At 54.0% G+C, this 27,024-nt stretch overlaps 1 protein-coding gene across 1 annotated transcript in view; it reads right to left on the reverse strand.

Annotated features, from left to right (window-relative positions):
- The window catches only part of HCN4 (hyperpolarization activated cyclic nucleotide gated potassium channel 4), a 48,321-nt gene extending 21,693 nt beyond the window's left edge, over positions 1-26,628 (reverse strand). Inside the window, exons 1-2 of the mRNA XM_053594378.1 lie at positions 24,869-26,628; positions 319-742 (exon numbers count right to left, since the gene is read on the reverse strand). Coding sequence (XP_053450353.1) covers positions 319-742; positions 24,869-25,656 — 1,212 coding nt within the window. The 5' untranslated portion in view covers positions 25,657-26,628. The remainder of the gene's footprint in view (positions 1-318; positions 743-24,868) is intronic.
- Positions 26,629-27,024: the final 396 nt, after the last annotated feature.

The raw sequence follows: 27,024 nt of genomic DNA on the forward strand, positions 1-27,024 counted from the left end.
AAGTTCACATTCCAGGTTCATCAATTACTGATTGTATGACTCTGTGTAGGTAATTTAATCTTTCTACCTCTCAGTTTCCTCATATGAAAAATGAATACCTACACAAACCTACGTGGCACCCCCTATAATTGTTACAGACTTCAGTGGAATACTGTATATAAAGTGCTTTGTGCAGTACTAGCACAAGAAAAGAGGTCAAGAAATTACTAGCACTTGTCCTCTTGGAGCAGATGTGCCTGGTCTAATCTGACAGCCCATGTTCAACTACCTGAGATTACCTTCACCCTTTCCCCCAAGAGGTCCGTTCTGCCTACTCACCTCTTCCCACTGGTGAATGTAGCGAATGAGGCGGGAGAGACGTAAGAGGCGCAGGAGGCTGAGGATCTTGGTGAAGCGCACGATACGAAGGGCCCGGGCCGTCTTGTAGACCTCTGAGTCGATGCGAGTCTCCACAATGAGGAAGATGTAGTCCACGGGGATGGAGGAGATGAAATCCACCACGAACCAGCTTTTCAGGTACTTCATCTTAATCCGCTGTGGGTCCAGGATGATCTCCGTGTTGTCCTCCACCACAATCCCTGTGCGGAAGTTGAGGACCAAGTCGATGAGGAAGAACGTGTCTGACACCACATTGAAGACAATCCAGGGTGTGGTGTTCTCATCCTTGAAGAAGGTGATGCCCACAGGAATGATGATCAGGTTTCCCACCATCAGCAGCAGCATGGTCAGGTCCCAGTAAAATCTGCCCAGAGACACAGGAGTCAGTCACAGGAGAGAGAGGACACCTTACAGGCTAAGAGAAGACCCTTTGAGGGAGAGCAAATGGCAGGCAGAGAAGGCCCAGGAGGTTCCAAGACATTCAGGGATACGGGCACGTGGGTACCAGGGCAAGATGTGGAGACTGGCAGACACAGGAACGACACAGAATGAGGCTTCATTCAGCCAGCCCTTCTGGGTGTACCCCGATGACCAACCTCTTCCTTCCCCAGCCCCAGGGAGTCAGGCCAAAAAGCAAATCAAAGAGTGACACCCAGAGAGAAGTGAGAGGCTGTTTCAGCAAAGGAGCAGCTCCCCGGATACCATCCCAGGCTCAAGCCAAGCTCCTTTGGCCTCCCTGAGGGTGGAGTGTGGCCTGAGACAGGCTGTTGGGCAGACCTGTCACAGACCATGGCCTGAGGGCAAGGGAGGTGTGGATACCCAGCAGGCTACTGGGAGGCAAGTCAGGAACCAGCCCCAGCTTTGTCATTGACATGCAGGGTGCAATCAGGCAGGTGCCCTCTCTGCTCTGGGCCTCGGTTTACCCACAGTGCAATGAGTCCTATAATTCTGATTTAGCCTTCTCCCATGCTGGCTCTCCCCCTTTAGCCCAACCCCTATCATGAGAAAATGTCTGACAATCTCCCTCCCCTTGAGGTCTGGGCGGTGATAGCATCAAAGGCAGAAGTATTGATGAGGGGACTTTGGGCACCCCTCAGTGCAATGGAAGGAGATGAACCCAGAGCTTCTAGCTTCATTTCTTCTAGGGCCTCAAAGTACTTGCAAATCCCTCCTGAGGAAGGTCTGCAGGGAGCCTCAGGCAAAGCCTCTGTGAGGTCAACAAATGCAAGGAGGTGACACGAAACCAACTCACAGGTCTGCACTGGGCCACCTACCCCGGCTCCACAGGGCACCTTCTGGAGCGTGGAAACAGCATGCATAGGCACAACCCCACACCAGTCTATCCTAGGGATCCTGCCAAAGTACCAGCCACCCCAGGGCTGGCCCCAAGACCAAAAACTTGCCTACAGAGCTGTTTCCCTCTGCTATGAATTTAGATAGTTATACATTGACAGGTAAAGGTACTGAGTCGGATGTAAATAAGCATGTCTTCTTCCAAATAACCTTTCAGCCATCTTAATTCTCCACTGCAAGGCAGCCAGGAGGAAGGAGGTGGGAGAGAAAGAGACAAGCCTTCCTCATGTCCTCAGAGGGTCCCACCCAAAACCAAAGTGCCTCTGACTAAAGAGTTGCAGGTTTTCAAAGAAATTACTTCATAGCAAATTGTTTCCTTTGCTAGACTCAAAATGGTGCTATGAGTCAAGGAGGGGGCAGGGCCTCCTTCACTGACGGTGGGCGAGACAGCTGTCCTCTATCACACAGCACAGGGAAGGGCAGCGTCCGGAGAGGCAGCTTTTGGTCGCTCCTTTGAAAGCCAAGACCTTCAGGGCCTCAAGACGGCTTGATGGGGGCTTAGGCTTCTCCTTCTAAGGCTGGTGCCAAGAGGTCAGCTGCAGTGCCCTCCCTGCCCCACACGCCACCACCCCTTCCTGTAGCCTCAATACTTCCACGCGAGCTGTGGGTCCAGGATGATCAGGCCAGACAAAGGTTTACGGACCCCTGCCAGCCTTCGCCCCACACAACAAAGCACACAGCACATCCACTAATGAGTTATGGGCCCCAGGAGAGCAGTCTTGGCATCTAGGGGTACTCTTGAGATGTGCACACTCTACCCAGTTTCAAGCATGTCACTCAAAGACAGCTGCGGACACTCAGTAGATGCCACATACAGGTGTCCCATCCACCCATCTACTGTGCAAACATCCCTGTGTGTGCACTGCTGCCGTGCCTTTCCATTTAATCTTTTAAAACAAAACAAATTTTTAAAAACCTATATATACAGAGGCCACTGAGAGCCATGTGGCCCTCTATACATAAAGCTAATAATACACCCAGGCTGGAGGATTTTCTAAATTTAACAGAACAGGCACAAGGCAGTTGAGAATGCTGACTCGGGCAGGCCTGCCACTCCAGCGGGTTTCTACACTCTCCCCAGCTCTAGTTCCTTCAATTACATACCAAATTCAAGACAGTAATTAACAAGAGAATGTTTGCATTTAGTGGTCTTCATAAAACCAAATTATAGAAGGCAAAAACACCCATTTCCTTGCATTCTGCCTAATCGTTTTAATCTTAAGTTTCCAGAAGCTCAGGGATTTTTTCTGGTGCCTGATCTGGGGCTGGGGTCAGAATACTAGAGCTTCTCTATTCTGTAATACTCTAGTATTCTGAAATGCTAAAATACTCTAGTATTTCAATACTAGTGTTTGCTTCCCTACAAACCACTGTCTCAGAACACTGCAGAGCGGGTCAACAGGCAGCATGCTAGAGTGGACCCAGCACAGGCCCTGGAACCAGCCAGCTGGGGTCTGGCTCTCACTCCGACATTTACTACCAAGTCGTTCAACTACTCCATGCCTGTTTTCTCATCTGGTAATGGGGATAACCACCGTACCTAACTAGTAGGATTGTTATGAGGAAGAAATAAATTGGTATCTATAAAGTGCTCTGACCACCCATCTATGTTATGAAATGAGTAAATGATTCAAATCAACAAATCTGTAGGAAAGAGGTAAGAGAGAGTAAGTCTCCCAGAGAAGAGCCAAAGCAAAGCATTTCCTGGGAGCAGGATTGGAAAGGAACCTATAATGGACACAGGAGAGCCAGTAGCATAAGGCACTGGTCCCCTAACCAGCCAGATGACACAACCTATTTGCCTCGTGTATAGATGCCCTGGCCTCAGGAAGTGCATGGTCCAGCCAGAGGACAAGGCCTGGAGAGAAGACAAGCTGGTCAATGATGTAAGAGCCAGCCCACATGAGCCAGGCATCTGAAAAGGTGGGGTCCTGGAAGCCTAAAAGGGTATGACCAGGTATTTCTGGAGGAAGTGAAAGGAGCTGGGCTTGGGGAGCTGCCCTTGGCCTCATGGACTACCCTTCCTTACTCTTTGCCAGATGGTTGCACAGATCTCTGGAAGAAGCCTGGACCTGCCAGAGCCAAAACTGATGTTCAGCACCACGGACAGCACCCGGCACGCCTGCCAGCTCTGTTCCGCTGGTCTAGCCAGGGAAAGTTGGCAACAGCCTCCCCCTAGCTCCTTTCATCCCCAGTGCTGCCAGTCAGAAGCATCTCACACGATTCCTTAAAGACCCCTGGTAACTGAAAAGCCTCTAACACTGAAAAGCCCCCTAACACTTCACGTGTCTCGAGCACTCACTTTGTGCTCTCCATCCACTACTTCATTTAATCCTCACACCAGCACTGTGGCTGCTGTTGTCTGTATTTTGCTGGATGATGACACTAAGACTCACAGAGAAGTATCTGCCTAAGACCACGCAGCTAGTGAGGACCAGACACAGATGCAGAGAGGTCTTTGGGACTCCTGTGCCTGAGCTGCTGGGGTTTGGGGTAGCCTGGTAGGATGTGGGAGGCAAACAAGCCTTTCTGTGACCCTTGCATGACAGTGGAGAGGCAGCCTACCACTATAGGGCTGGCCCCTGCCCAGAGACAAATAGGGAAAGAGAGGACTGCAGAGATTTGAGGGAACCCATCCTCCTGATGCCAGGACCTTATGAGGTCCTCTCTGAGTGGGGGAAGTAGCCTACCTCCAAGGTGCTGAGAGCACCCCAGTTACTAGCAGTCAGTTGGTCATGGTTACACCCATGACCAACTAGAAGGGAAAATTAAGGCTTACCCACAAAGGAAGGAACAATAATGTTCATGTTCCCTAGTGCTCCACTGCTTCTAGAATCATTCATGAATAATCTCATAATCAATCCAGGTTTTGTGTCCCATGATCTCTGGTGGCAAAGAAGCAATGGACAGCAGACTCAGACAAGCTGGGGCTAGCATATGCCTGGATTAGGGGCCTTGGTCACTCCACAACTAAAAGATCCTCCTCCATCCCAGTGCTCTCCAAGATGACCAGCATCCTGGCCAGCAAGACACCAAATGGGATCTGGAGGTCGAGCCCAGGCTTGGCCGCAGGATCGCAGGCCTGTCTGCTGTCAGTCTTGGACCTTACTTCCTACCTGGACCAACCCAGGCAGGCAGGTGGCCTCTAGGCAGGAAGAGGCAGCCTGCAGGCTGACATTAGAGGGGTGGTACCATGTGTAAGAAGGAGTGGGGATGGCTGTATGTCAAACATCTCATGGTTTGGTCTTAGAGGAAAAGGGAGCTGAGAGACCTCAAGACAGGAAATCTTGACCCTGAACTCAGAGATTCAAGGACTAGACCAAGGGCCTTCTCTTTCCTTGGAGGCCGAAGAGATAGTAAGGGCGATACCATGGAGGCAGGAGAAGTGGAGGTCCCAGATAGATCTCCTCTTGTCCGTCATTACCTTTGAGACATTCACTCATACATACGTGTGTGTGCACAAATACACACATGTACACTCACGCACACATGTGGACCGTGAATACATCTTTGTAAATACGCTCTTGTCTATGCACCTGTTTTGTCCTTGTACATGCATCCATTTTCACACATGTGTACTTTGCACACTTGCAAATATTTTGGTGCAAACGATATCCACTGGAATCCTCTCAGCTGGAAGGAGAATGTCATTGTTTGTCATTAAAATCTTTTCCATCTTTCAAGATTCATCTAAAGAACTCTCTCTTCTGGGCCTCTCCAACCTCTGATCAATGGAGCCTCAGCCCAGCCTGAGCCCTGGTTTGAGCTCTCCTAAAAAGCTGTGGGTGCCCAGAGGGCAGGGGGCCTGTCCCAGACGCCTTTGTGTCCCTGAAGTACTGACTGCAGCTGGTGGACCTGCATGCTCCCTCCCAGGTGAGCATTACACCCAGCGCTCCATCTGTTACCTACTCAGACGCCACTCCCCGCACCAGATCTGCACTTCCACCTGACTGTACGGTGTGTCCACCTGAAGGGCCTGCTGTCTTCCAAACCCAACAAGTCTAGAGCTAAACACAGCATCATCCTCTCCAAAACTGAGTGGCAGGTCTGTATTTAATTACCTGGTCTCCAAACCTCGCAGTGGTCTCCCACTGTTTTCCTCTTATCCCTGCCTGCCCCTGCAGCACCTCCAGCCAACTACCAAGTCTCAGCTTCTGAATCTGTCCCTGCTCCTCCTCACTCGGACCCTTACTCCTTCCTCTTCCCTGCTTTCCAGCCTCCATCCTCTTTCCCTCTGACTCACATGGCCCCTGGGTTACCTTTGCAAACATTGTGGTTATGTTACGCCTTACTTGAATCCTTTTGGCACTACAGAAGAAAGTTCTAGCTCCTTGTTCTGGCACAATGCCACCCCTTCCCGCTCCTCCGATCACCCTCTTCACAGTAGCCAACTGGACACCGGACCCCTGGCCCCATCTCTATCCACATCCCGGTTCCTCTTCCAGGAAGTCTGCCTAACCACATCCCCTGCCTTGGGCTGGTACCTCTGTGTGAGTGCATGTCGCACTCTGCCCCTTTTGTCTGGTACCTGACTCTCCTTCCAACCCCCCCCAAGCAAATCATAAAACCTAGGACTGCAGGCATCTTCATGTCTGAGAAAGGGATGGCAGCTGGGGGGTTCTCCCTCTGTTCCTAATCTATCCCTTGCCTTTCCAGGCCCAGCGATACAGCCCAAGATGTTAATGAAGACAATGAGAATAGAGGAGGCGGGCGGTGCCTGTGGCTCAGCGGGGAGGGCACCGGCCCCGTATACCGAGGGTGGCGGGTTTGAACCCGGCCTGGCCAAACTGTAACAAAAAAATAGCTGGGCGTTGTTGTGGGCACCTGAAGTCCCAGCTACTCGAAAAGCTGAGGCAAGAGAATCACCTAAGCCCAAGAGCTGGAGGTTGCTGTGAGCTGTGATGCCATAGCACTCTACTGAGGGCGATAAAGTGAGACTCTGTCTCTTAAAAAAAAGAGAGAGAGAGAGATTAGAGGAGGAGGGCAGTTGACATTTGCTGGACACATACTATTTGCCAGACACTAATCTGAGTGCTTTATATGGACTATGTTATTTAATACTCATAAAAACCCTAAGAGGTAGATACCATTGATTGTACCTGTTTTACAGATGAGGAGACTAAGGTATAAGAAGTTGAGACATTTGCTCTACATGGTGGATCAAATATTCAGATCCAAACAGCCTGACTCCAGTGGCCCACTTTATAACTGTTCTATAGAAAAATAAGTCAGGCCAGTGGTGTTTCACACTCCCAAACTCTGTGCCTCCTCCCACGACTCCTCTCCCTCCCAAAGCCCTCTCTTCCTTCACCCTTAAGTTCCTCGCGGCTGGATCCCTCTGCCTCTCTGCTGAAGTGAACCTTAGCTGTGTTCCAAGGGCACCACACTTCCAAACCTCTCATTCCTCAAGGTCGGGGGTGAGTCAGCAGCCTCCCCTCTCCCTACTGCTGCCATCGCCCTGCCTGTGGTAGAAATGTCTACAAGATCCTTTGGGCACCCTGTCATCTGCTGGCCAACCTCCCAGCATCCATCTGTCGCCCTCAGGGAACTAGGCTATGTTGGCACCTAGTTCACAACCCCCCGTTCCACTCCAAATCCAGCCATCATCCTGGGTGACTTCCACTCCATGTCATCAACCCAGACAATGCCCCAGCCTCACGGCAGCTTGAAGCTCTGACTCCAATGACCCCACTCTCACTGTCCATTCCAACAGCACACCCTGGGCCATGTCACCATCTCCAGCTGCTCTGCTCTGCAATCCTCTCTCACGCCCAGTCTCCCTTCCTGCTCATGTAGCAGGGCCGGACCTATTCTTCAGTGTTCCAGGGCCTCCCGCCTACAGGCTCCTCTGATTCTCCCATCAGCGCCCTCCTGCCTACTCCCAGCCACACCCCCCACCCTAGACAAACGGTCCAGCTCATCACTCTCAACACCAACACCCTAACCCCCTGCCCATCCTCCTGGCACCTTCGCAGAATCACAGCTCTGACTCAGGGCCACCATCAACCCTTATCGTGTTGACATGGAAGCCACAAAGAGAGTCCCACAGCTTCAGCACAGTCCTACTACGAATCCAAAGTCCTTAGCTCTGGTGATTCAGGGTCCTCCACATGGCTAGGCCCTGCCTCTGCCTGCCCATCCTTCCGCAGTAAGCCCCCCTGCCCACTCTCCACAGCAGCTATTTTGAATGTCCTCCTGGAGGTTCTGAAACCACCACTTTCCCGCTCAGTCTCAGCTGCACCACCACCTTCTACTTCACAGAGAAAAAAGAAGTTGCCAGAATGCCCCTCCCCTGCCTTGTTCTGCCAGCACCAGACTCCTGCCTTGTAGGCACCTGCCTCACCTCTACCCCTCCTCCCCACCTTCCAGTCCCCAGGCAAGCGGTGGCTTTTTCACTGGTCCCCTCAATTCGATCCCTACTCCCCTCGCCAGGGACGCTGACCCGGAGAGGACAGGTTGTCTCTCTCACCTTTCTCTTCAGTGTGCTCTCTACTGATCCTCTCCCATCAGCTTTTTATGCTCTTTAAACTTAAAATTCCTCCCTGGACCCCCACTGTATCTCAGGTCTTTCTGCTGAGAACCAGGCTTTGTGGAGGAGCTGTCACCATCCACCCCCACCTCTCACTCCTACCTCCTTCACCCAGCTCCTCAGCAGCATCCCCAGTGTGCACCCAGCTACTAAATCCAAGGTCACTTCCAGGCCACTCCTTCTGTGACCCTCAGCAGCCTGTGGCCCTGCAGATCATGCTGCCTTGCAGACAGTCTCCTCCCCGGCTTCCAAGACACCCCACTCCGCTGGGTGTCCCCTCCCTTGGATGACCCCCCTTCCTCACCCTGGCCTTTCAGTACCCGTGTTCCTTCCCGTCCTCATCTCTCCCTCTCCCTGCACTCTTCCTGGGAGACGTCGCCAAGTCCCACGGCTTCACTACTCCGCCAGCTTGTAAGCCAAACCTCGCTCGTGAGCTCTGCTTGCTGACTACACATCTACACCTGGATGTCCCAGGAGAACCTCATTCTCAACATACTCAGACGTAACTTAACAGCTTGCTCCACAAACCCTTGAGTTCCCAGAAAATGGTGCTACCACACATAAAAATGCAGGACCTAGGGGACCTGAAGTCTGTGTCGCCCTTACCCCCAAAACTCAGTCGTGCTGGACCCAGCGAGTCCCATCGCTGGACTGCAGCAGCAGCTTCCCAGCTGGGCTCCCGACTGGCCCAGGACCCCACACAGCTCAGGGCCAGGGCTGGAGTCAGCATTATTTCTCCAATCCACTTTCCACATTTTCTAGGTCCAAAGTTCCTCCTGTACTCCCCACCACCTCCCAGCTAAAATCTAGGCTCCTCACTGCTGTCCTCAGGACCCTTCCTGATCTGGACTCTTCCCACTGCCCCTTGCACTGTGCTCCAGACTCAGCAGCTCTCAGTGCCCCTGCCCTGGCTGCCACACTCACGCCCCCCAATCGCCCCAGCTCAGAGGAGGCATCAGTCACTTCTTAGAAGTCTCCTTCATATCCAAAGGAGGAACTGGAAGAAATCTGGTCAGCCACCCTGCCCCTGCCCCGTAGGGGTTCCCCTAGTGTAGTAATTTTTTTTTTTTTTTTTTAGACAGAGTCTCTCTCTGTCACCCTGGGTAGAGTGCCGTGGTTTCACAGCTCATAGAAACCTCAAACTCTTAGACTCAGCAATCCTCCTGCCTCAGCTTCCCAAGTAGCTAGGATTATAGGTGCCTGCCACAACCCCCAGTTAGTTTTTCTGTTTTTAGTGGAGACGCGGGCTTGCTTTTTCCCAGGCTGGTCTTGAACTTCTGAGCTCAAGCAATCCAACTGCCTCGGCCTCCCAAGTAGCTGGGACTACAGGCACATGCCTTCCATAACACCTGGCTGGTTTTTCTCTTTTTAGTAGAGACGGGGCCTCGCTTTAGCTCAGACTAGTCTTGAACTCCTGAGCTCAAGCAATCCACCTGCGTTGTTCTCCCAGAGTGCTGGGATTACGGGCATGAGCCACCGTGCCCAGCATCTAGTGGAATGTTCACCACACAGTGCTGACATTGTGCGAGTGGCTGCCTACTCTCTGACCACGGTAGGTCCTAATAAATATGTGAATGGGTGGAAACGTCTGCAAGAGTGCATGGGTGGACAGATAAATGCAAGCCAGGCACGCCTTGGGAGCCAAAGGCTGAGCGGTGGAAGCTGCATGAAATGGGCTGCCCTCTGATACCCTGACTGCTTCCCACCAGGTTCCACAGCCTCAAATGATCAGAAGAACTTGTCACATCCAACCGCCCAAGACTCCAAGATTCCCAACAACCACCAGCACATGCTGAAGCCCATGGCTGGAAGGTGGCAGAGAAGGAGGGGAGAAGCTGGAAGTGGAGAAGGCAGAGGAGCAAGGGACTGGCCAGGAGAAACTCAGGCTGGGCTCTCTGACAGGGTGGGGTGGGAAAGGGCCGGTGGGGGCCACTGAGGCTGAAGCCTGCACCCGAGGCCTGAGTTTCCAGCCTGAGCTGTGCAGGCCAGAGTGGCAGAACTAACCATGCCCCGGGTTATCAGTACTCATCCCTCTACAGGGATTTTAAGGATTCTCCCTTCTTCCCAAATAGGCCCGGCAAGGGATCCAGGAGGCCCTGGGGTGGGACAGGGGGGAGGGAAGGGACAGCCCACTGCTCTCCCAACATTCCCATACAGGCCCAGGGGGACTCTTATCTCCCCACCCTGCTGTGAGGCTCCCAAGAGCAGAACATGCCTCTTCCTTCTCCAGATGTGAACACACAGCTGGGTGGTTGTGGGGAGGGTCTCTTAGTAAATATCTTGTTAGATGGATGGATGGATGAATGACTGCTGCCAGAGGGGAAAAAAGACTGCCAAAAATAAAGCTAAAAAGGAACCCAGGAAGTCATTAATATTGATTATTACTAAGAGGTGGGATTACTGGTCATTTGATTTTCTCCATTACACCTTTTGACATTTTCTCTCCAAACAGGCAAATACTACCTTTGTATCAGAAAAATAAACCTATCTTTAAACAACAACCAATTCCCTGTGCCGGGAAGGGTTCTCCCTGATGTTGGAAGAGATAACCCCACTCACCCAGAATTCCTAGGTGGCCAGAGTCAAGGTGTGGAAAGTCTGTGTGGTGACTGGGAGGTCAGGAGAAGACTTTTTGGAGGCCAGTGGTGAAGGCGGAGAGAGGGAGACCACTTGGAGGGCAGGTGTAACAAGCAGAGGAGCACAGCTTAACTTCACACATGCGCCAGCCCATGACATTCATGTGACACATACACCTTCCTCCCTTACGCCCAAACATGACAGCTGTCTGAAAGAATCACCAGTCCTCAAGCCTGCCCCTGACTTTTCCAGGCTCCTGATTGTCACACCCCACCACATGGCCAGAGTTGCAGCTGGCTCCCTCTGCAGCGGTGACAGCAGCAATGATGGTGGTGGTGGTGGCGGCAGCAGTGGTGGCGTTCTGCCCTACAATGCACAGCAGTCTTCCCTGCCTGTGCGCTGGCCAGGCTGGCCACTCAGCCCCTCCCCTCCCTGACCCCAGGGCCTCCCCTCTACTCTAGATGAATCGCTCTCTCCTTCTCACCCCCCACTTAGCCACTAGGGCTCTATTTTTAACCCACCTCAAAATCTCTGACTCAGAATCACAGGGCTGCCAGGTAGCCTCTCCCTTAGCTGCCTTGGGCTGCCTCAGACATAGTCAGATTTCTAGCCAAGGGCACCTAGGGTTTAATTTAGGGGTGGGTTGTTTGGATTTTAGCATATCTTTATTTTTCTTTCTTTCTTTTTTTTTTTTTTTTTTTTTTGTGGTTTTTGGCCAGGGCTGGGTTTGAACCCACCACCTCTGGCATATGGGACTGGCGCCCTACTCCTTGAGCCACAGGCGCCACCCTCTTTCTTTTTTTTTTTTTTTTAGAGACAAAGTCTCATTTAGTCACCCTCGGTAGAGTGCCATGGCATTATAGCTCACAGCAACCTCCAGTTCTTGGGCTTAGGTGATTCTCTTGTCTCAGCTCCCAAGTAGATGGGACTATAGGTGCCCGCTACAACGCCCAGCTATTTTCTTGTTGTTGTTTGGCTGGGGCCGGGTTCAAACCCACCACCCTTGGTATATGGGGCCGGCGCCCTACTCACTGAGCCACAGGCACCGCCCGTATCTTTATTTTGCAATTCTTCTATGCTTATCAATTACTTGAGGAAGAAACTTTGTTTGGTTTTGTTTTTTCAAGGCCCCAAAATGACCCTTCACCACTGCCTCTTCTAAGGCAGCTCCTGGAATGCGCAGCAGTCTGAGCTGCGGGCCTGGCCTCTCTGCACACGAGTGAGTTTCAGCCACTCTCCAGAGAAGAAGCTGGCCTTGACTGAACCTGTGCCTCCTGCCCGGGATCCTTCAGACACTTAGCACAGTGCCTCTCCAACTAGAATGTGCATGCAGAACACCTGGGGAGCCTTCTCAGCTGCAGACTAGGTGGACTTCAGTGGGTGTGGGGTAGGACCCAACATCTGCTTCCCTAGCAAGCTCCCAGGCGGTGCTGAGGCTGCTGGTCCAGAGACTACCCTGAGCAGTCAGGCTATGTCAGACAGAGTAATGGTTAGATGCTTTGCTGTGGGGCCTTGGACAGATCACATAACCTCTCTAAGCCTGTTTCCTTCATGTGCAAAATGAAAGCATTAACTCCTACCTCTTGGATTCTGGGAGGATCAAACAGAATATTTATCATATGCTATAAGGTGTAAATGCCTGGTACATGCTGGCCATCACCATCATTGTCTTATGCAGACGATGCACAAAGATGCAGGTCCCGGCCTGAAAGCTGGCCGACCTTGAGGGGAATGGACTAGCCCCAACTCAAGGAGGCCTCAGACAGCAGGACGGACAGAGCCACCCGAAATGGGAGCTAATGGGCTAGGCTAGCTCCATGATGGATGGGGCCATAAGCCAGGGGAGGGGAGTAAAAGGCCTGTCTGGCTGTGTACTCCACAGGCTGGGCATGGCTGGAGGGGCAGTCTAGCCAGGCTTGAGTAGGAATAGCATGATCTGCTGGCTACTAAAGCCACTGACCCACAAGTCAGAGGACAGTATGGTGGCGAGAGGCCAGGGGTTACAGGAGGGAGGCCCATGCTGAGCAGCAGAAGCATCCAGGACAGGGGGTCTGAGATCTGAGATCTAATCCCATCTCTGTCTCTAACTTGCTGTGTGACCTGGAGTAAGTCTCCACTTCTCACTTTCTCTTCCTCAGTTTCCCCACTTGTATAATCAGGATGGTGCGAGGCAATCTCTAAGGCAATGCTGAATTCTGTAGATCTCTGCAGTGCAGTGCAGCCAAGGGCAGCTGACCAGATTTAAAATATCTAAGGGTGCTCTGACACCCCATACCCCAACCCAATGCCTGTCTGATGAGAAAATGGGGTGTACCTTGAAGGCCAACCTGAGAACTTGGGGCTCTTCTGGAGGACATGAGGCATTGTAAAGGTTGTAGAGGAAGAGAGTTCCTTGAGAAAGGGATTGTGATTATATCTTTTCAACGGTACAGCTGAGCACAGGCCTGGGCAAAAGGGACACTTCCAAATGACAAGCCACTGCTTCTCTGCTAGGCTGAGACCTGGTCTGGAGAGCCTGAGTTTGTACACGCACAGAGACATGCTAGTATATGCCTAGCAAGTACACACACATCCCAAGATGTGTAGCAGGGCTACAGCTGCTCCACGATGCTCCAAGCTGCCAGGATACTGTGTCCCCTCAGGTCAATGACTTAACCTCTCTGTGCTTCACTCAACTCATAAGACTATCTGGAGAAAGTTGGGGAGGGGACTAGCAGTTAGAAAACTTCTCAGATTGGTTTATAAGAATCAAAGAAGGCTCAAACTCTACTCCCCAAGGAGTCTTCTGTCCTACCACTTAGGAAAACAGGACAAAAATAGAATACTCTTGTGGTATAGCATGGGAGCACCCCCTCAGGGGAAATTAGGTAGGAGAGCTCACCTGCTCCTGCAGGAAGGAGCTTCCAGTGTGAAGAAACAGGCTTGAGTTGCAACACAGGCCTTGGGGATGGATTTGGGTCAGAACCTCCCAAGGCTAGGAAGCACTGGTCATGGAAAGGCTAAGGAGGGGGCCATGCTTTGCTGTGGGGCCTTGGACAGATCACATAACCTCTGGGGAGGGCTGCCCCAGAGAGGGTAGTTAAATAATGACTCTGTGGGGGCCAACAACCCCTTTTTGCTGAGATGGGGCTGAAGGCCAGTCAAGCAATAAGGATTCCCTAGGGACACCTTCTCTCCAGGAAAACATAGTCTAACAAGGAAGCTGAGCAAGTGCCATGTTCCATGAGGTCCAGCCCAGCCCCAGAATCCTAACAATCTGGAGGAGCAGGCCTGTCACCAATGGGCTGGGGTGCTGGTGAAGTCAAGCTTTTCCCCAGGCTCTGGGGAGCTGCTGAAGGATTGGCACAAAGGCAGTACACTGGGAGAACTGCAGACTGCTAGCACAGCGGGGGCCTTAGGGACGCCCAGGTCATTGGCTCCCAAAGTGACAGAAGCAGAATCACATGGGTACTTCCCAAAATGTGCCCGCCTGTCCTCACCCAGGGAGCCCAGGCCTCTGTGATTGCACAAAATCCCAGGTGACTCTGCGGCGGCCAGCACTTTAGGAGACCCGCTCCCTCTCTGGTCCCATTTGCAGATGAGGAAAAGCAAAACTCAAAGAGGCGAGGTGAGGCCTCAGCTAAGTCCACAGAGACAAGTCTTCAAGAGGCCTCTGATTCACAGGCTTGTCCCTTTAATTCTGTCCCCAGAAGCTACAGAGCAACCCAAAGGGATGATACTCAGAGGCAGGATGAATAGCTTTTCCCATTTCCTTCTTGCGCTGGGTCCACCCTCTGGCCTGTCTCACAGGGCTTCTCCAACTGCACTTGTCAATTGTGACCTGCAGTCTCCATGGGTCCTCACGCTCTGAACTCTTCTGAGGCCAGGTCTGAGTTTCTAGGAGGGGACAACATGTTGGGGCCCTTTCCAGGAGGACATTTCAATTCCTCTTCCTTAAGCTCCTGCTGGTTAGTCCCTGGTAGGATGCCCAGGGAACAAGGAAAAGAAAGCCTGAACTCCGCTCCACAGGGATCTAAAGGGAGGGAGGGCCTCAACAGGTCACACCACTATGACACAGCATGCCAGGGAGACACTCCACCAGTCTGCCAGGGAGACCCTGCGCCCGGTTCCCCAGTACAAGTGCTGGCAATGCCTCAGCATCAGAGTGTGCCTAAGGGATCCCCCACCTGTTCCAGGACCACAGGGGCTGCAGAACTCCAGAATCACACCTGGCAGAGTCCTCAGGAAGAGGGAGGGAGACTCTCATCAGCCCCTGCCCTGCCAGCTCAATCTGTGCTAACGGGGTCAGGACTAAGGGTTCAATACCCATTTTGCCAATTAGCTTTGCTCTCTTCTCAGCCTCACACTGAGCCCTGACATTGGACATGGAAAGACATTGGAAAGGAATTGCTGAGATCACACAGCAGAACAGGAGGCATAGGCCGGGCACACCTGTAATCCTAGCACTCTAGGAGGCTGAGGCTGGTGGATTGCCTGAGCTCACAAATTCAAGACCAGCCTAAGCCAGAGTGAGACCCCTGACTCCAAAAATACCCTGGTGCTGTGGCGGGTGCCTATAGTTCCAGCTACTTGGAAGGCTGAGGCAAGAGAATTGCTTGAGCCCAAGAATCTGAGGTTGTTGTGAGCTGTGACGCCACAGCACTCTACCAAGGAGGACAAAGACTCGGTCTTGAAAAAAAAAAAAAAAGAACAAGAGACAGGAGGACAAATTTGGAGAGGGAGGAGTGGGCAGTTACACGCTGGGCAAGCACAGGATGAGAAGACCCCGGCTTCAGGGTGGCCCTGCCCTCATGCACATGGAGTCAGGCCCCATCTGCAGAACGTCCCCTGCTGGAACACATTTCTTCTAAAGATACTAATGGCATGGATGAGACCTGTGGATCTAGGGTCTTTCTTGTCACTAGGGAAAAGAACAAATGCCCTCACATCCTCTGACAAACTGTAGGTGGGAGAAGCCCATGTCTGGCTTTGGCACTGAGTGGCTGGAAACTCACATTAATCATTGATAGAGGCTGCTCCAGCCTCTGAGGGGGAACTGCAGGGTAATTACTTCTGGGCTCCTGGCCACGCGATCAGTGACATTATTGCAGCAGCAACACCTGCATTCTGAGTCTTGTACCGCAGGAGAAGGGAGTCTTCTCAAAGTCTGTGCAGCCAGGGCCAGGGCCCAGGGGAGCTCCCCTGAGCTGCAAGGACCAGGGTGCATTCGTACATACACACACTCAGGCAGGATCACAGGCAGATGGTGGTAGTGGGCTCAGAATCTCCAAGGGTGAAGGGCAGAGCTCAAGGAGTGCAGGTTCAAAGAGGCAGGCTCTGGATTGCCAGCCCTCGGTGCCTGCCAGTCCCAATCCCAAGCTCCTGGACACTGACCCCCAAGAATGTGTGCAGATTCACTTCCTCTAGGAAGCCTTTCCTGATCCTCAACCGTACTGGTTTATTTCTTGTCTGTCTCCCCCAAACCAGCACCAGGACCCTAAAAGAAGCTAAAATTCTCCTTTCTTCTTTGCCAGGAGGGGAGTGACCCCCTAGCCGTCACAATAGGTATGGACTCCACAGTTTCTTGTGTTGCACGGCCCCCTCAGCTTGTCTTTCCTCAAGCCCAGAGGTAATATATTAGCCAGCTGCATTATGTATTAAATTCTGAAAGCCCCGTTCACGCAGACAACATATCCACCCACATGGATAAATGCTTAGACAGACACAAAATCATCAGCAGTCAATTATCAGGCCCCCACAGCTGGGGTGATCAGACCTGCAGGCCCTGCTGCTTGCTCTGCTGAATTGTGGTAGCCCAGAGCTCAGGGTGCGATGGGGTGGAACCAGCCCCAATCAGACTGGTGCACCTCCCCCCTGAGCAACCGCCCTGGAGGCGCCTGGGGCTGGGAACACCAGCCCCAAACAATGAGAGAGCAGAGTGGGGTGGGGATTGGTCACGTGTGAGATTTGGTGTCTCTGGCATTGTTTATTTATAATTTGTACTTTAACTCCCAGAGAGAGGCAGGGACAGCTGGCTCAGATTCTAAGAGGTGTAGGTGCTCAGAGAGCTTAAGGAGAGCAGGGAGGGCTTCTTAAAGGCAGGGCACTGAGGTCGGTTCAAAGGCCTTATTTAAGGACTCCATTTCCTGACCCCAGACCAAGCCCTTACCTTGGTCACTGACTGAGCCCTGACCCTAGTCACAGACTAAGCCCTGATCTGGGCTGATCTTGGTTATAAGTTGGGCCTTGACCCTCGTCACAGACTGAGCCCTGATCCTGGTCACAGTCTGGGCCCAGACCAGGGTCTCAGATTGAGCCCTATTCTTGGTTACATGCTGAGTCTCAACCTTTGTCAGAGCTCTAATCCACCTGCACTTCCTCACTTCTCTAAAGGATGTAATGAGTACAGGATGTGACTATTTCTCAGGTGGACTGAACATAGATAACACTGGCCACTTGTCCCCTTCCTGCCTGAATCCTAATCACCTCCACCAAGGAACAGGGGCACATCAATGGCCTCTGGATGTGGTTCCAGAACCCCAAAGATTTCCACACCACGCAGGACTAGCGAGGGAAGACACAAGGCTGGGCTTGGGATGGTGTGTCTCAGCCACCAGATTCTCCATCTACGGAAAGACCCTTCCCTTCTCATGGGACAAACCTAAACTATGATGGAATCCTGAAAATACCTATTGCCCCAGAAAGACAGGTGTTGGGCTGGAGTGACCAAAAATGCTCCAAGTAACAAGACAATTCAGGAAAAGTTTTCTCTAGGAAACCCCATAGCTGGGAAGCTGGGGGGTGACCTTAAGCTTGAAGACCTGTGGAGACAGACGTTACATAACCCCCTTGGGCTCTGGTTTCACCTTTGACATGGACATACTCTGTGACCTTGGGCCAGTCGCTTCTCCTCACTGCTCCTCATCTATAAAATAAAGGCTGTAGGCCAGTGGCTTGCCTGATAAATTTCCTCCTCGTTGTTAGGTTTTTGGGGTTTGGTGTTTATTTTTATTCATTTATTTATTGGAGACAAGGATAAAAATAAACTATATTTATTCATATATTGGAGACAAGGATTCCCTCTGTTGCCCAGGCTAGAGTGCAATGGCACATCACAGCTCACTGTAACTTCAGTTTCTCGGGCCCAAGCAATCCTCCTGCCTCACCCTCCTCTATCACCAGGTAGGAACTAATTTTTCTTTTTCTTTTTTTCCTTTTCTGGCAAAGACAGGGTCTTCTATGTTGCCAGGCTAGTCACCCTCCTCTTCAATGTTTTAATTTTCAGGAGAATATTTTCTTGAACTACTGTGTAATTAATTTTTTTTAAGCTAACATATAAAGGAGGAGGAGGGAAGAAACGGAGAGAGAAAAGGGATAAGTATGAGCTGAGAGTTCCAGAGACCAGGGTCAAATTCTAATTCTGGTACTTCACAGCTGTATAATTTAGAGCAAATCTCTCTCTCTCTCTTTTTCCACCATCCTTATTTGTAAGTTGGGGATAATAAAACTATTTTGGGGGGGCCACTGTGCAGAGTAAATGAAACAGGAGATGTAAAAATCCCCTCGCCTAGCCTGGCACACAGCAGATGCTTCATAAATGGTGGTTATTGGTGGTGAACTCACCTGGCTTTAGTCTCTGTTGATCTGAATCTAGGATTGTAAACTCAGACGCCTACGGGGGTGAGGCAGCTAAATGACATGAATGAAGGCAGCTACATGGTATGAATGAAGGCACTGGGGTAAGACAGAGGCCTCAGGGACTGCTACAGACTGTGGGCAACTGGAGAACAAAACCCAGTGTAAAGGAGGCAGCCTCTAGTCTCCTCCAGCTCCCTGTGGGGCCAGAGCTGCCAGAGTTCCCAGGTTTACAAGAGAAGCCTAGAAGCCATATTTTTATGTTACATCCTTCTATTTTAAAACATTGGCTACAATTTGCTATGACACATTATGCTGGCCAAACAAAATACATCTGGGTGCTGGTCCACAGGGCGCTGCTTGGCAACCTCTGATCTAAGTACTGCTTGGTCTTATCTTGCGTGCCCTTGGTGACGGGAAGCTCACCATCTCTCTGTGCTGCCTCCTGCCTCAGTTCTGGGTGGTTGCTATTGGTAAAGAGTGTCTCCAAGTAGCTTCCCAGCTCTTGGGACTACAGACTTCCAGGGCCCTGGCAATGCTTTCTCAGTAAAGAAGCCTGGCTGGCAAAGAGCATCCTCTCCAAAGCCAGCACTATGCCCCTGCCCTCCTGTGGCCCTCTCGGGCTGGGAAATATGAATTCTTCAGCATCCCCTAGGCACAGACAGGACTGTCTGGCTGCTGCAGTAGCCCTTCTATTAATTAGCAACTGGCAGCAGCAGTTTTGTAAGAGCCCTTGAGCCAAGTGAGCATGTGCTGGAGCCGGCTGCCTCCTCAGTTATATGACAAGCCCCTAAGGGACTACAGGCTGGACCTTCTGCTCTGGGTGAATTCCCCCAGGGTGGCCAGTCCTGCGGCAGGCACAAGGGCCACTCAGGCTGCAGTGACACTTGTCAGCCCCATCATCTTCATGGAGCCTAGTGCCTTCCAGGGTAGGAGGAGACAGAGAGAAGTGACAGGCAAGCCCAGACCACCAGGGAGGCTGCTAGGCCTGGCCTGGGGTGGGGGAACAGATATAAGATTAGACAAAGCCCCTACTCAATGTGCCAAGGCAGCCACCGTTACTGGAGGTCTCTGTCCTCCTCCCAGCTGGACACTGCCAGAGCCACCTCACCGGCTCCCCTGCCCTGTCACCTCTGAGCTCTAACAACACCTGCCCCTCCCCCCCCAGCGGGGGCTGCCCCCTCTTGTCCTTCAGATGGGATAGGGTGGATAAGCAATTAGTGAGGGTCCTCTGGACAGCCCTCCACTAACGGCCAGCATCCAGGGCCAGCAGGGTCCATGCAGCAATGTAAGAGGGAAGAGCAGGCTTTGAGTCCAGGATCCCCAAGTTGGCAGGCAGTACCCCCAGGCTTTTGGCAGCACCCCCAGGTTTACTGGTAGCACTCCCAAGTTTGCAGGCAACACCCCAAGTTTGTAGGCAGACCTCTGAGGCTTGGCTCAGCCCAGTTCAAAGGCCAAGGGCTCTGAGGCCAAAAGGAAAAGACAGAGGCTCTGCCCTAAGGGAGCTCAGTTAGGGTGCCCACGCTAAGGGGGAACAAGCCTATAACCTCAATACTCCAGGCAGAGTCCTGGTCTGTGTGCCAGCGGCGTTAGCATTGTTAGGGCACTTATCAGAAGTATCTCAGACCTCACCCCAGAACTACTGAATGGGAGTCTGCATATTACAAAGATCTTTGGGTGAGTTGGATGACATTACAGCATGCAAAGCTGCATTATAATAAACACAGAGCTCCACCCAAATGCCACAAGGTGGTCAGGGAGGGAGAGACGGGTGGTGGCCAAAGGGGCCTGAGGGTATGTCCTGGAAGACCCAGGGACACTGGGCCTTAAAACAACAGAGAAGAGGGCAGAAGGACAGGCAGACAGACCAGCACTGCTGGGAGCTTCCTATGCAAGCCAGGCTCCCTGACAGCCTCAAAGCCTTGCAGCTAAGGGGACAAATGGGGCATGGCCAGGCAGGGGAGAAGGCAGCGTCATTGTGTAGCCTCCAGACTAGAAATTAGAGTCTTCCAACAAGGAGAATCTGGAGCCCAGGCCTCTCTACCCAGGCAGTATGAGGGTCCTGGCACTCTGCCTCTGTCAGGTTTCTGCATACCCAGCATCATGGGAGCACCTGAGCCCTGAGCCATAGCAGCCCCTACCTTGTCAGGTGGGGCCCATCTCATCCCTAGAGAACCCTGCTAGCCAATGTGCCAGCTGAAAGAACCACCCAGGGAGCTCACCTTGGAATTCCCCTCTACAAAAAGGCACCCTTCCCCCTCCAGTGCCCATGGAACCTGCAGCTCCTTCCAGCCTGGCTTTCCATGCTCAGGTGTAACAACATTCCAAGGCAATGGTCCCCAGGAAGGCCCACCCAAGAAGGGACCTCAGAACTCCCAGACCAGAGCCAGGTTGCTGCCTTCTTTCCCTTCACCATCTCCTTGGGAGGCCCAAGCCCCAGATTGCAGAGTGACACCCTCCAGCCTGAGAAAAAGCTGGCTCTGGGAGGCAAGTGCCTGCCTCCTGCCAGGCCCAGCCTCTCTTCTGGGATGGCCTAGAGTGGGGTTCACAACCTCAAGCCTCCAGATGGCCCTCAACTTAGTGGGCCACAGACACCAGAAATTGAGTGCCGACTACTTGAGTCTGGACATCTATATTTCTGGATAGAGACTCTATAGTTCCCAGCAGGTTCTCAGCAAGGTTTCTGACCCTCAGCATGTTCAGAACCCCTGGGCTGAGCCAAGGATAGAGGCCCATATGACTTGCCCAGGACCGAGGGAAGGAGGGAGTGAACGCAGCAGGGGAGGTGTGTTCACACAGCCTGCTGCAGCTTCTCACCTCTGCAAGGTGACCACGGCTGTACTAATTTGTGTGTGACATGGCCATAGGTGACAGGAATCCCATTTTCTAGACAGGAAAACTGAGGCTGAAAGTAGGCTCATTACCCAAGCAGAACCCCATAGCAGACATGGCTCAGGAGGTGATGGGGAGTGAGTAATGGCGGTGACAGGGTGCTAGTGACCAGCAGCAGGAAATGAGCTCAGGCCACCCACGGGACCCACAAGGCCACTGGCCCAGTTTCCATGATTTTAGAGCCCAGCTGTTTCTGTCCCAAGGAAAGGACACTTTAAGGCCCTCCCTTCCCTTCCTTTTCTCTCCTTCAGGAGGCTCGGACAAAGAGAGGGCAGGGGCAGGGAGATGAGAAAGGCCATGCTTTGCCTGCCTCCATTCTCAAGGCTGAGCTAGCTTTGGGGGCATGCAATAGTTCCAGAACTGACGTCCCACACAGGACTTCCCTGCCAGCCCCCACATCCACCCACACAGCCCCAAGACACCCGCTCAGACAGACATCTAGATGCATACGCCCAGGCAGACTGCCTGAGCCTGACCAGCTTCTGGGAACAAAACCAGCTACATCTGCACTCGGGGGTTCCCACTCCTGTTTTCTCCTCTGGGTAAAATAGGATAATTCAGATACTATGTTTTGTTTTTTGGGTTTTTTTTTTTTTTTTTGGTTCTAGGTTCTCTAGGACATGGTTGTGGAAGGAAGGACATACCCAGGACCCAAGAGCCCAGTTAGCCTTGGGCAGGAGCCCAGGGAGCAACCCCCCAAGGGGCTGCCATGTCCTGACCATAAATGAGAGTTTCAAAAGGCAAATGGGGAGTTGGAGGGGAGGGGAGCCCAGACAGGCTGTGGAGCCTGGAGAAGCCAATGGGGGTGTCCAGGGCACAGTATCGGAGAAAGGGACAGCTCAGAGAAGCCTTGTCATTAGCCATTGCCCAGGTTATGCTAGTCCCTCAGAGTGCAGCCCACTCCAGACCTGGAAAAGGCACCCAGCCTTTCTCTCCCCAGGAACAGGAGATGCCAGAAGCAGCCCATCACAGCCAGCCCTGAACTCCAAACCGCAAACTCAATCTATCATGGTTTGCTGGCAATTTTTTATTAAACCAATTCTGCTGGATCAATGCTTCCTGCCCGTCAAAATGATGAATAAATCCTCAACTGGCCTGAGCAATGCTTGCAGAAGCTCTTGTGAAGCCTAAGGTGGGCAGCAGGGATGGGCTCTGTATAGAAGCCCAAGGCCAGTGGCTAAAACGCTGGGGAACAAGGCTTGGGGGTGCTAGAGGAGGTGGGGGCTAGGTAGGGTTGAGTGCTGGGTTTTCTAAGCTTAGGAGACTTACCTGGGCCTTTGCCTCTTTGACCTTCTAAGGATAAGACTAACTGTTTCCGCCCAGAGGCAGCAGAGGCTTGATCACTGCCCCTCCAAATGCTCTCTCAGATGGTCTTTCTTGGATTTCTTTCCTTACAACCCACCCAGCTCCAGACAGTTCAAGGCTGTCCAAGAAGATGTAGCCTGTAGCCACCAGTCCCTAGTGCTTATTGCACAAACCCAAAGCCCTGGCTGCCCTTTTCTGGTAACCCATTTAACAAATCTGCTGCATCCCCCTCTCCTGTCCTCACCACCCTGCCCAACCTGCAGTTAGTTAGAGACTGCAGCAGGGGGTGCAGACAGACAGACCAGGAGGAACAGAATTAAGCTCAGGAAGGTGGATAGGGAATCCCATTTAATGAAGTTAACCCAGTACCAACTCTTTGCTATCCAAGTAAGGGAAACTAGGAGGGTAGGACCCAGTGTCCAGAAGGTCCTCAATCACTGCTTGTAGGCATGCCTGGGGTTGGCCCTTTATAGCCCTGCCCCCCGCACTCCAGGAAACTAGCTTGGTGATGAGACCCCTGAACAGAGGCCTTCTGACAACAGACAGCAGAGAGCTGAGCAAGGGAGAGCAGGGCCCTCTAATAGTCTCAAGTATTGGTACTGGGATAGCTTATCTGTCACCACCACTGAGGCATTCAAAGAGAGGAGAAGCCCAGGACACCCATCTCCAGGGGAAAGAGAGACATGGCTTCTGCCCTTCCTCCCTAGTTCAGCCTGGAATCCTCAGGCCCCAGTACTGGCCAGAGGGGAGTCCACTCTTTAAGAACCTGGCACTGGGAACCCAGCAATGGCTCCTCATGGAAGGGTCCCACGTGTGCGCACACAATTTGATGACTATGGCTCAGTTTAGCCTGCCCTCTGGTTTCCTTTATCCTCTGGGAAGGGGAATCCTAGATTAGGGTTAGAAAGGGTAGCCTCTCAAAAGAAAAATGGGGGGACCCTGTTCACCACCTATTTTAAGCTATGGAGTGTTGTCTGACTGGTTCTTCACAGCGTGAAAAATCTCTCATTGGATGGAAAATGACTTTGCTCTCATTACAAACCCAGCTTCCCTGGAGTTTGCAAAGAGGGCTCTGGGTTGGCAAAATGCTCATTTATATAGGCAGGCAAGCAGAGTAAGCAAAGAAGGGAGATAAATAGCGGGCAGGGAGAAAGAGAGAGCGAGAGAATGAGAGAATTAAAGCCAGCTCAAAAAGACGAATGCTTCCCAGACCTTGGTCTCAACCTTATGTGTCAGAAAAGTCCAGAGGGGCACTGGGGGACCTCAGGACCTTGACTAAAGTAAGGGCATCCCTGATCCCAGTCCCAGGGGTAATCTCTCTTTTGCACAGATTTGCCCACAAGCCCCCAGTGGTATCTGCTGTTCTGCAACATGCGACTCAGGTGGTAGAGGAGGCAGGGTCCCTCTCCCTAACTGACAGTCACATCTTTTGTTTGGGATCTACGACTGACTGTAAGAGACCTATCAGCTGCTGGAGTATGGGTTTCTGGGGGTGGGGATGGGGTGCTGCACAAGCTGGGGTCACAGGACATCTGTCATCAGTCAGAACACCAGGCATCTTCACTGACCACTATGAGCAAGGTCATGCTGCCCTGCTGGTCTGGATGCCATCTGCCCAGGGTGCCTGTTCAGAATGAGGCACTTGGTCCAGGGTTAAGGTGGTTACAAAGGGCTTTCATCGTAGGCCTGAGGCCCCAGTGACCTCAGTCCTCCAGGGGCCTGGCTGCTGCAGCTTGCCAGGGCACCAAAAGCCAGATAATGCCTGCGGTCAGCACCCAAGGAGCTGGCCTGGCTGCTAAAGAGGTCTGTCTCCCTTCACGGTCCTGCTCTCTCTGCAGCCAGAACGACCTGGAGCTGCCTCTACGATGGCCACTCTGACTCTGCAGCCTTGAAGGAGGTGGAATGTGTGGCTTACGGTGGCAGAGCCCTATCCTGGCTGCAGTTAGGGCTAGGCCAGGCTCTAAGCACCTTTTCAGCCTGGTGGGCCAAGGTGGCCCAGACCCAGTAAGACCAGCGTCTAAACAGAGGAAAGTTCACAACTCGGTGGCGAGAGGAGGGCTGGGGGTGTCTCTGAGCCTACAGGATCCCCACTTCTCTTGGAGCTCCCAGCGCAAGGAAGGAAAGTTAACTCCGGTTGGGAGGCAGGGCCAGGAGAGGAAGCATGCCTGCGACCGACGGACCGTGCAGAGCACTCAGGGGATCATCGCCTGCGCCCCTTACCTGAAGTCGCTGTAGGGGTGGATAATCCAAAACCCAGCCGATTTAACCCTCTCCTGCTCGCGCTCCACAGCTTTCTGGCTGCCGAACATCCTCAGGGAGAATTTGTTGACCCCAGGTTGGAGCATGGCCCCGAACTGGCGCTGCATAAAGCCGGCCTGACCCAGGCGCACCTCGGCCTCGGGGAGGATCTGGTCGCCGGCGGCCGCGCCTCCCTCTACTTTGATAGCGGTGTCCGCGGAGGGCTGCTCGCAGGAGGCGGAGGCCGGCTGCGGCGGCTTCTGGGGAGGCGGCGGCGAGGCTGTGGGCTGCGCGGAAGCGCCGGGGAGTTCGGAATCGACCGCCAGGCCTGGGGGCGTCCTGTCCTCGGCGGGGGACGCGTCGCCCTCGGCGATGAGCCTCCGCTCCTCCGCGGAGTCATGCAGGTGCCCGTGACTGCTGCTGCTTCCCGCACCGCCGCCGCCGCCGCCGCCCCGGCTGCCCAGCGAGGCCAGGCTCCCGCGGAAGCGCCTGCAGTCGCCGTTTGTGCTGGACTTGGCCGCGCTGCGGGCCGGCCCCTCACTATCCGCCGCCCCGAGGGCCGCGCCCCGGGACTCCGTGCTGCCCGCCGCCACTGAGGGCGAGGGCGAGGGCAGCGGCCGCAGCCGGATGCTCCTGCGGCTGGGGTCTTGGCGGCCCCCGGCCCCATCCTCCTCGGCGTCCTCTTCCTCGTCCATGATCCACGCCTTGGCCCCCACCTGCTGCGGGAGGCTATAGAGCCGCTTGCGCATGGACGGCGGCAGCTTGTCCATGGCGCCAGGGACCCGGGCCGGGCCAGGAACAGGAGCGCGGCGCCGCGCACCCGCTCCAGGTCCACCCGCCGGTCAGTCCGCCCGTGGGGACGAGTCCTTTGCAGCTGGCGTGGGGCCGCCTCAGTCGCCCATGCTTAGCAGCCTGCGCGCTGCGGGGATGCTCCCAGTCCGGCTCCGGGTCCCCGGGCTCGCAGCGCTGCACCTCCTCCCGCCCCGGGCTGGGCGCGGGGACCCCGCACTCCCTCCCTCCCGCGTTCAGGGGCGCGGCGCGCGGCCCGGCTCCAGGCGCCCCGCCCCCGCGGGGAACAATGGGCGCGGGCAGAAGCGGCGCTGCGGCCGCGGCGGTCTGGGAACTGCTCCGGAGCGCAGAGCGCACGGCCCGCGCGTCTCCCGGCCGTGCGTCCCGCGGGCCGGCGGGCTGTCCGTCGGTCGCGCTGCCTCGGCTTTGTGGCCGGCCACCCGCGAGCTCGCCTCGCCCCCACTGGCCAACCCTGGCCGGCTGGTCCCGGGGCTCCCGCCGCAGCTGAACGGAGCCCAGCGGCCCGCCGGGCTTACATCAGCGGCCGCCTCCCCCGGAGAGCCCTCCGGCAGCGCTCGGGCTCCCGCGCCCCGGAATATTCATGAAGCCGCCGCAGCTCGCGAGTTGCCATAGGAGCGGCTCCCGCAGCCGGGCCTGCCTACCTGGGCTTCTTAAAGGGGCAGCGGCTCACGGGCCGGGGGAGGGCCGAGAGGAGGGTGGGGGCGGGCCGGCGCAGGACGAGGGTTGGACCCTTGCCAGACTGTAGGGGCCAGGGTGAGAGGCGTCCTTAATCCTGCGCCCTCGAATCTCTTTCCCTGGCTAAAGGCTGGGAGCGCGCCTCAAGTCTGGGGCTCCGGCTTTGGCTGCGAATTCCCCATCCCAAGACTGGAGGGGCGGGGTTTCCCAATCTCTCCTTCTCAAAGCTCCGGGCTCGCCGTTCCATGGCGAGTTTGCTCCGTGGCCGGGTCTCCGACCCTCTGTGCGGTGGAGGGAGGCGTGCGGGTGGTCTGGATTCGGAGCCCCTGCCTTCCCGCAACCTGCCTGGAGAGGGGGTTTCCGGGAAATGCGCTGCGTCGGGGCGGCTCCCAGGGTTTTCCCGTGACACGGGCGGGGGGCGAATCCCGCGCCAGTCTTTCCCCTGTAAAGCCTTGCGTGGCCGGGCAAGGAGGGCGTGGGGGAAACTCCAGGAGGCACGCGCAGGGCGTACGGGTGGGATCCGGCCCTTTGAGGTAAGACTTCGAGGAAATGTTCCTGCGGCAGCCACGGACCCGAGACCCAAACGCTCGATCCCGGCACGCGCCTCTCCTAGGCTGGTTCTGAGAGAGATTTCTGAGACCGGCTGGCTGCGA

The sequence above is a fragment of the Nycticebus coucang genome, chromosome 6 (genome assembly GCF_027406575.1).
Source record: "Nycticebus coucang isolate mNycCou1 chromosome 6, mNycCou1.pri, whole genome shotgun sequence".
Classification (NCBI taxonomy): domain Eukaryota; kingdom Metazoa; phylum Chordata; class Mammalia; order Primates; family Lorisidae; genus Nycticebus; species Nycticebus coucang.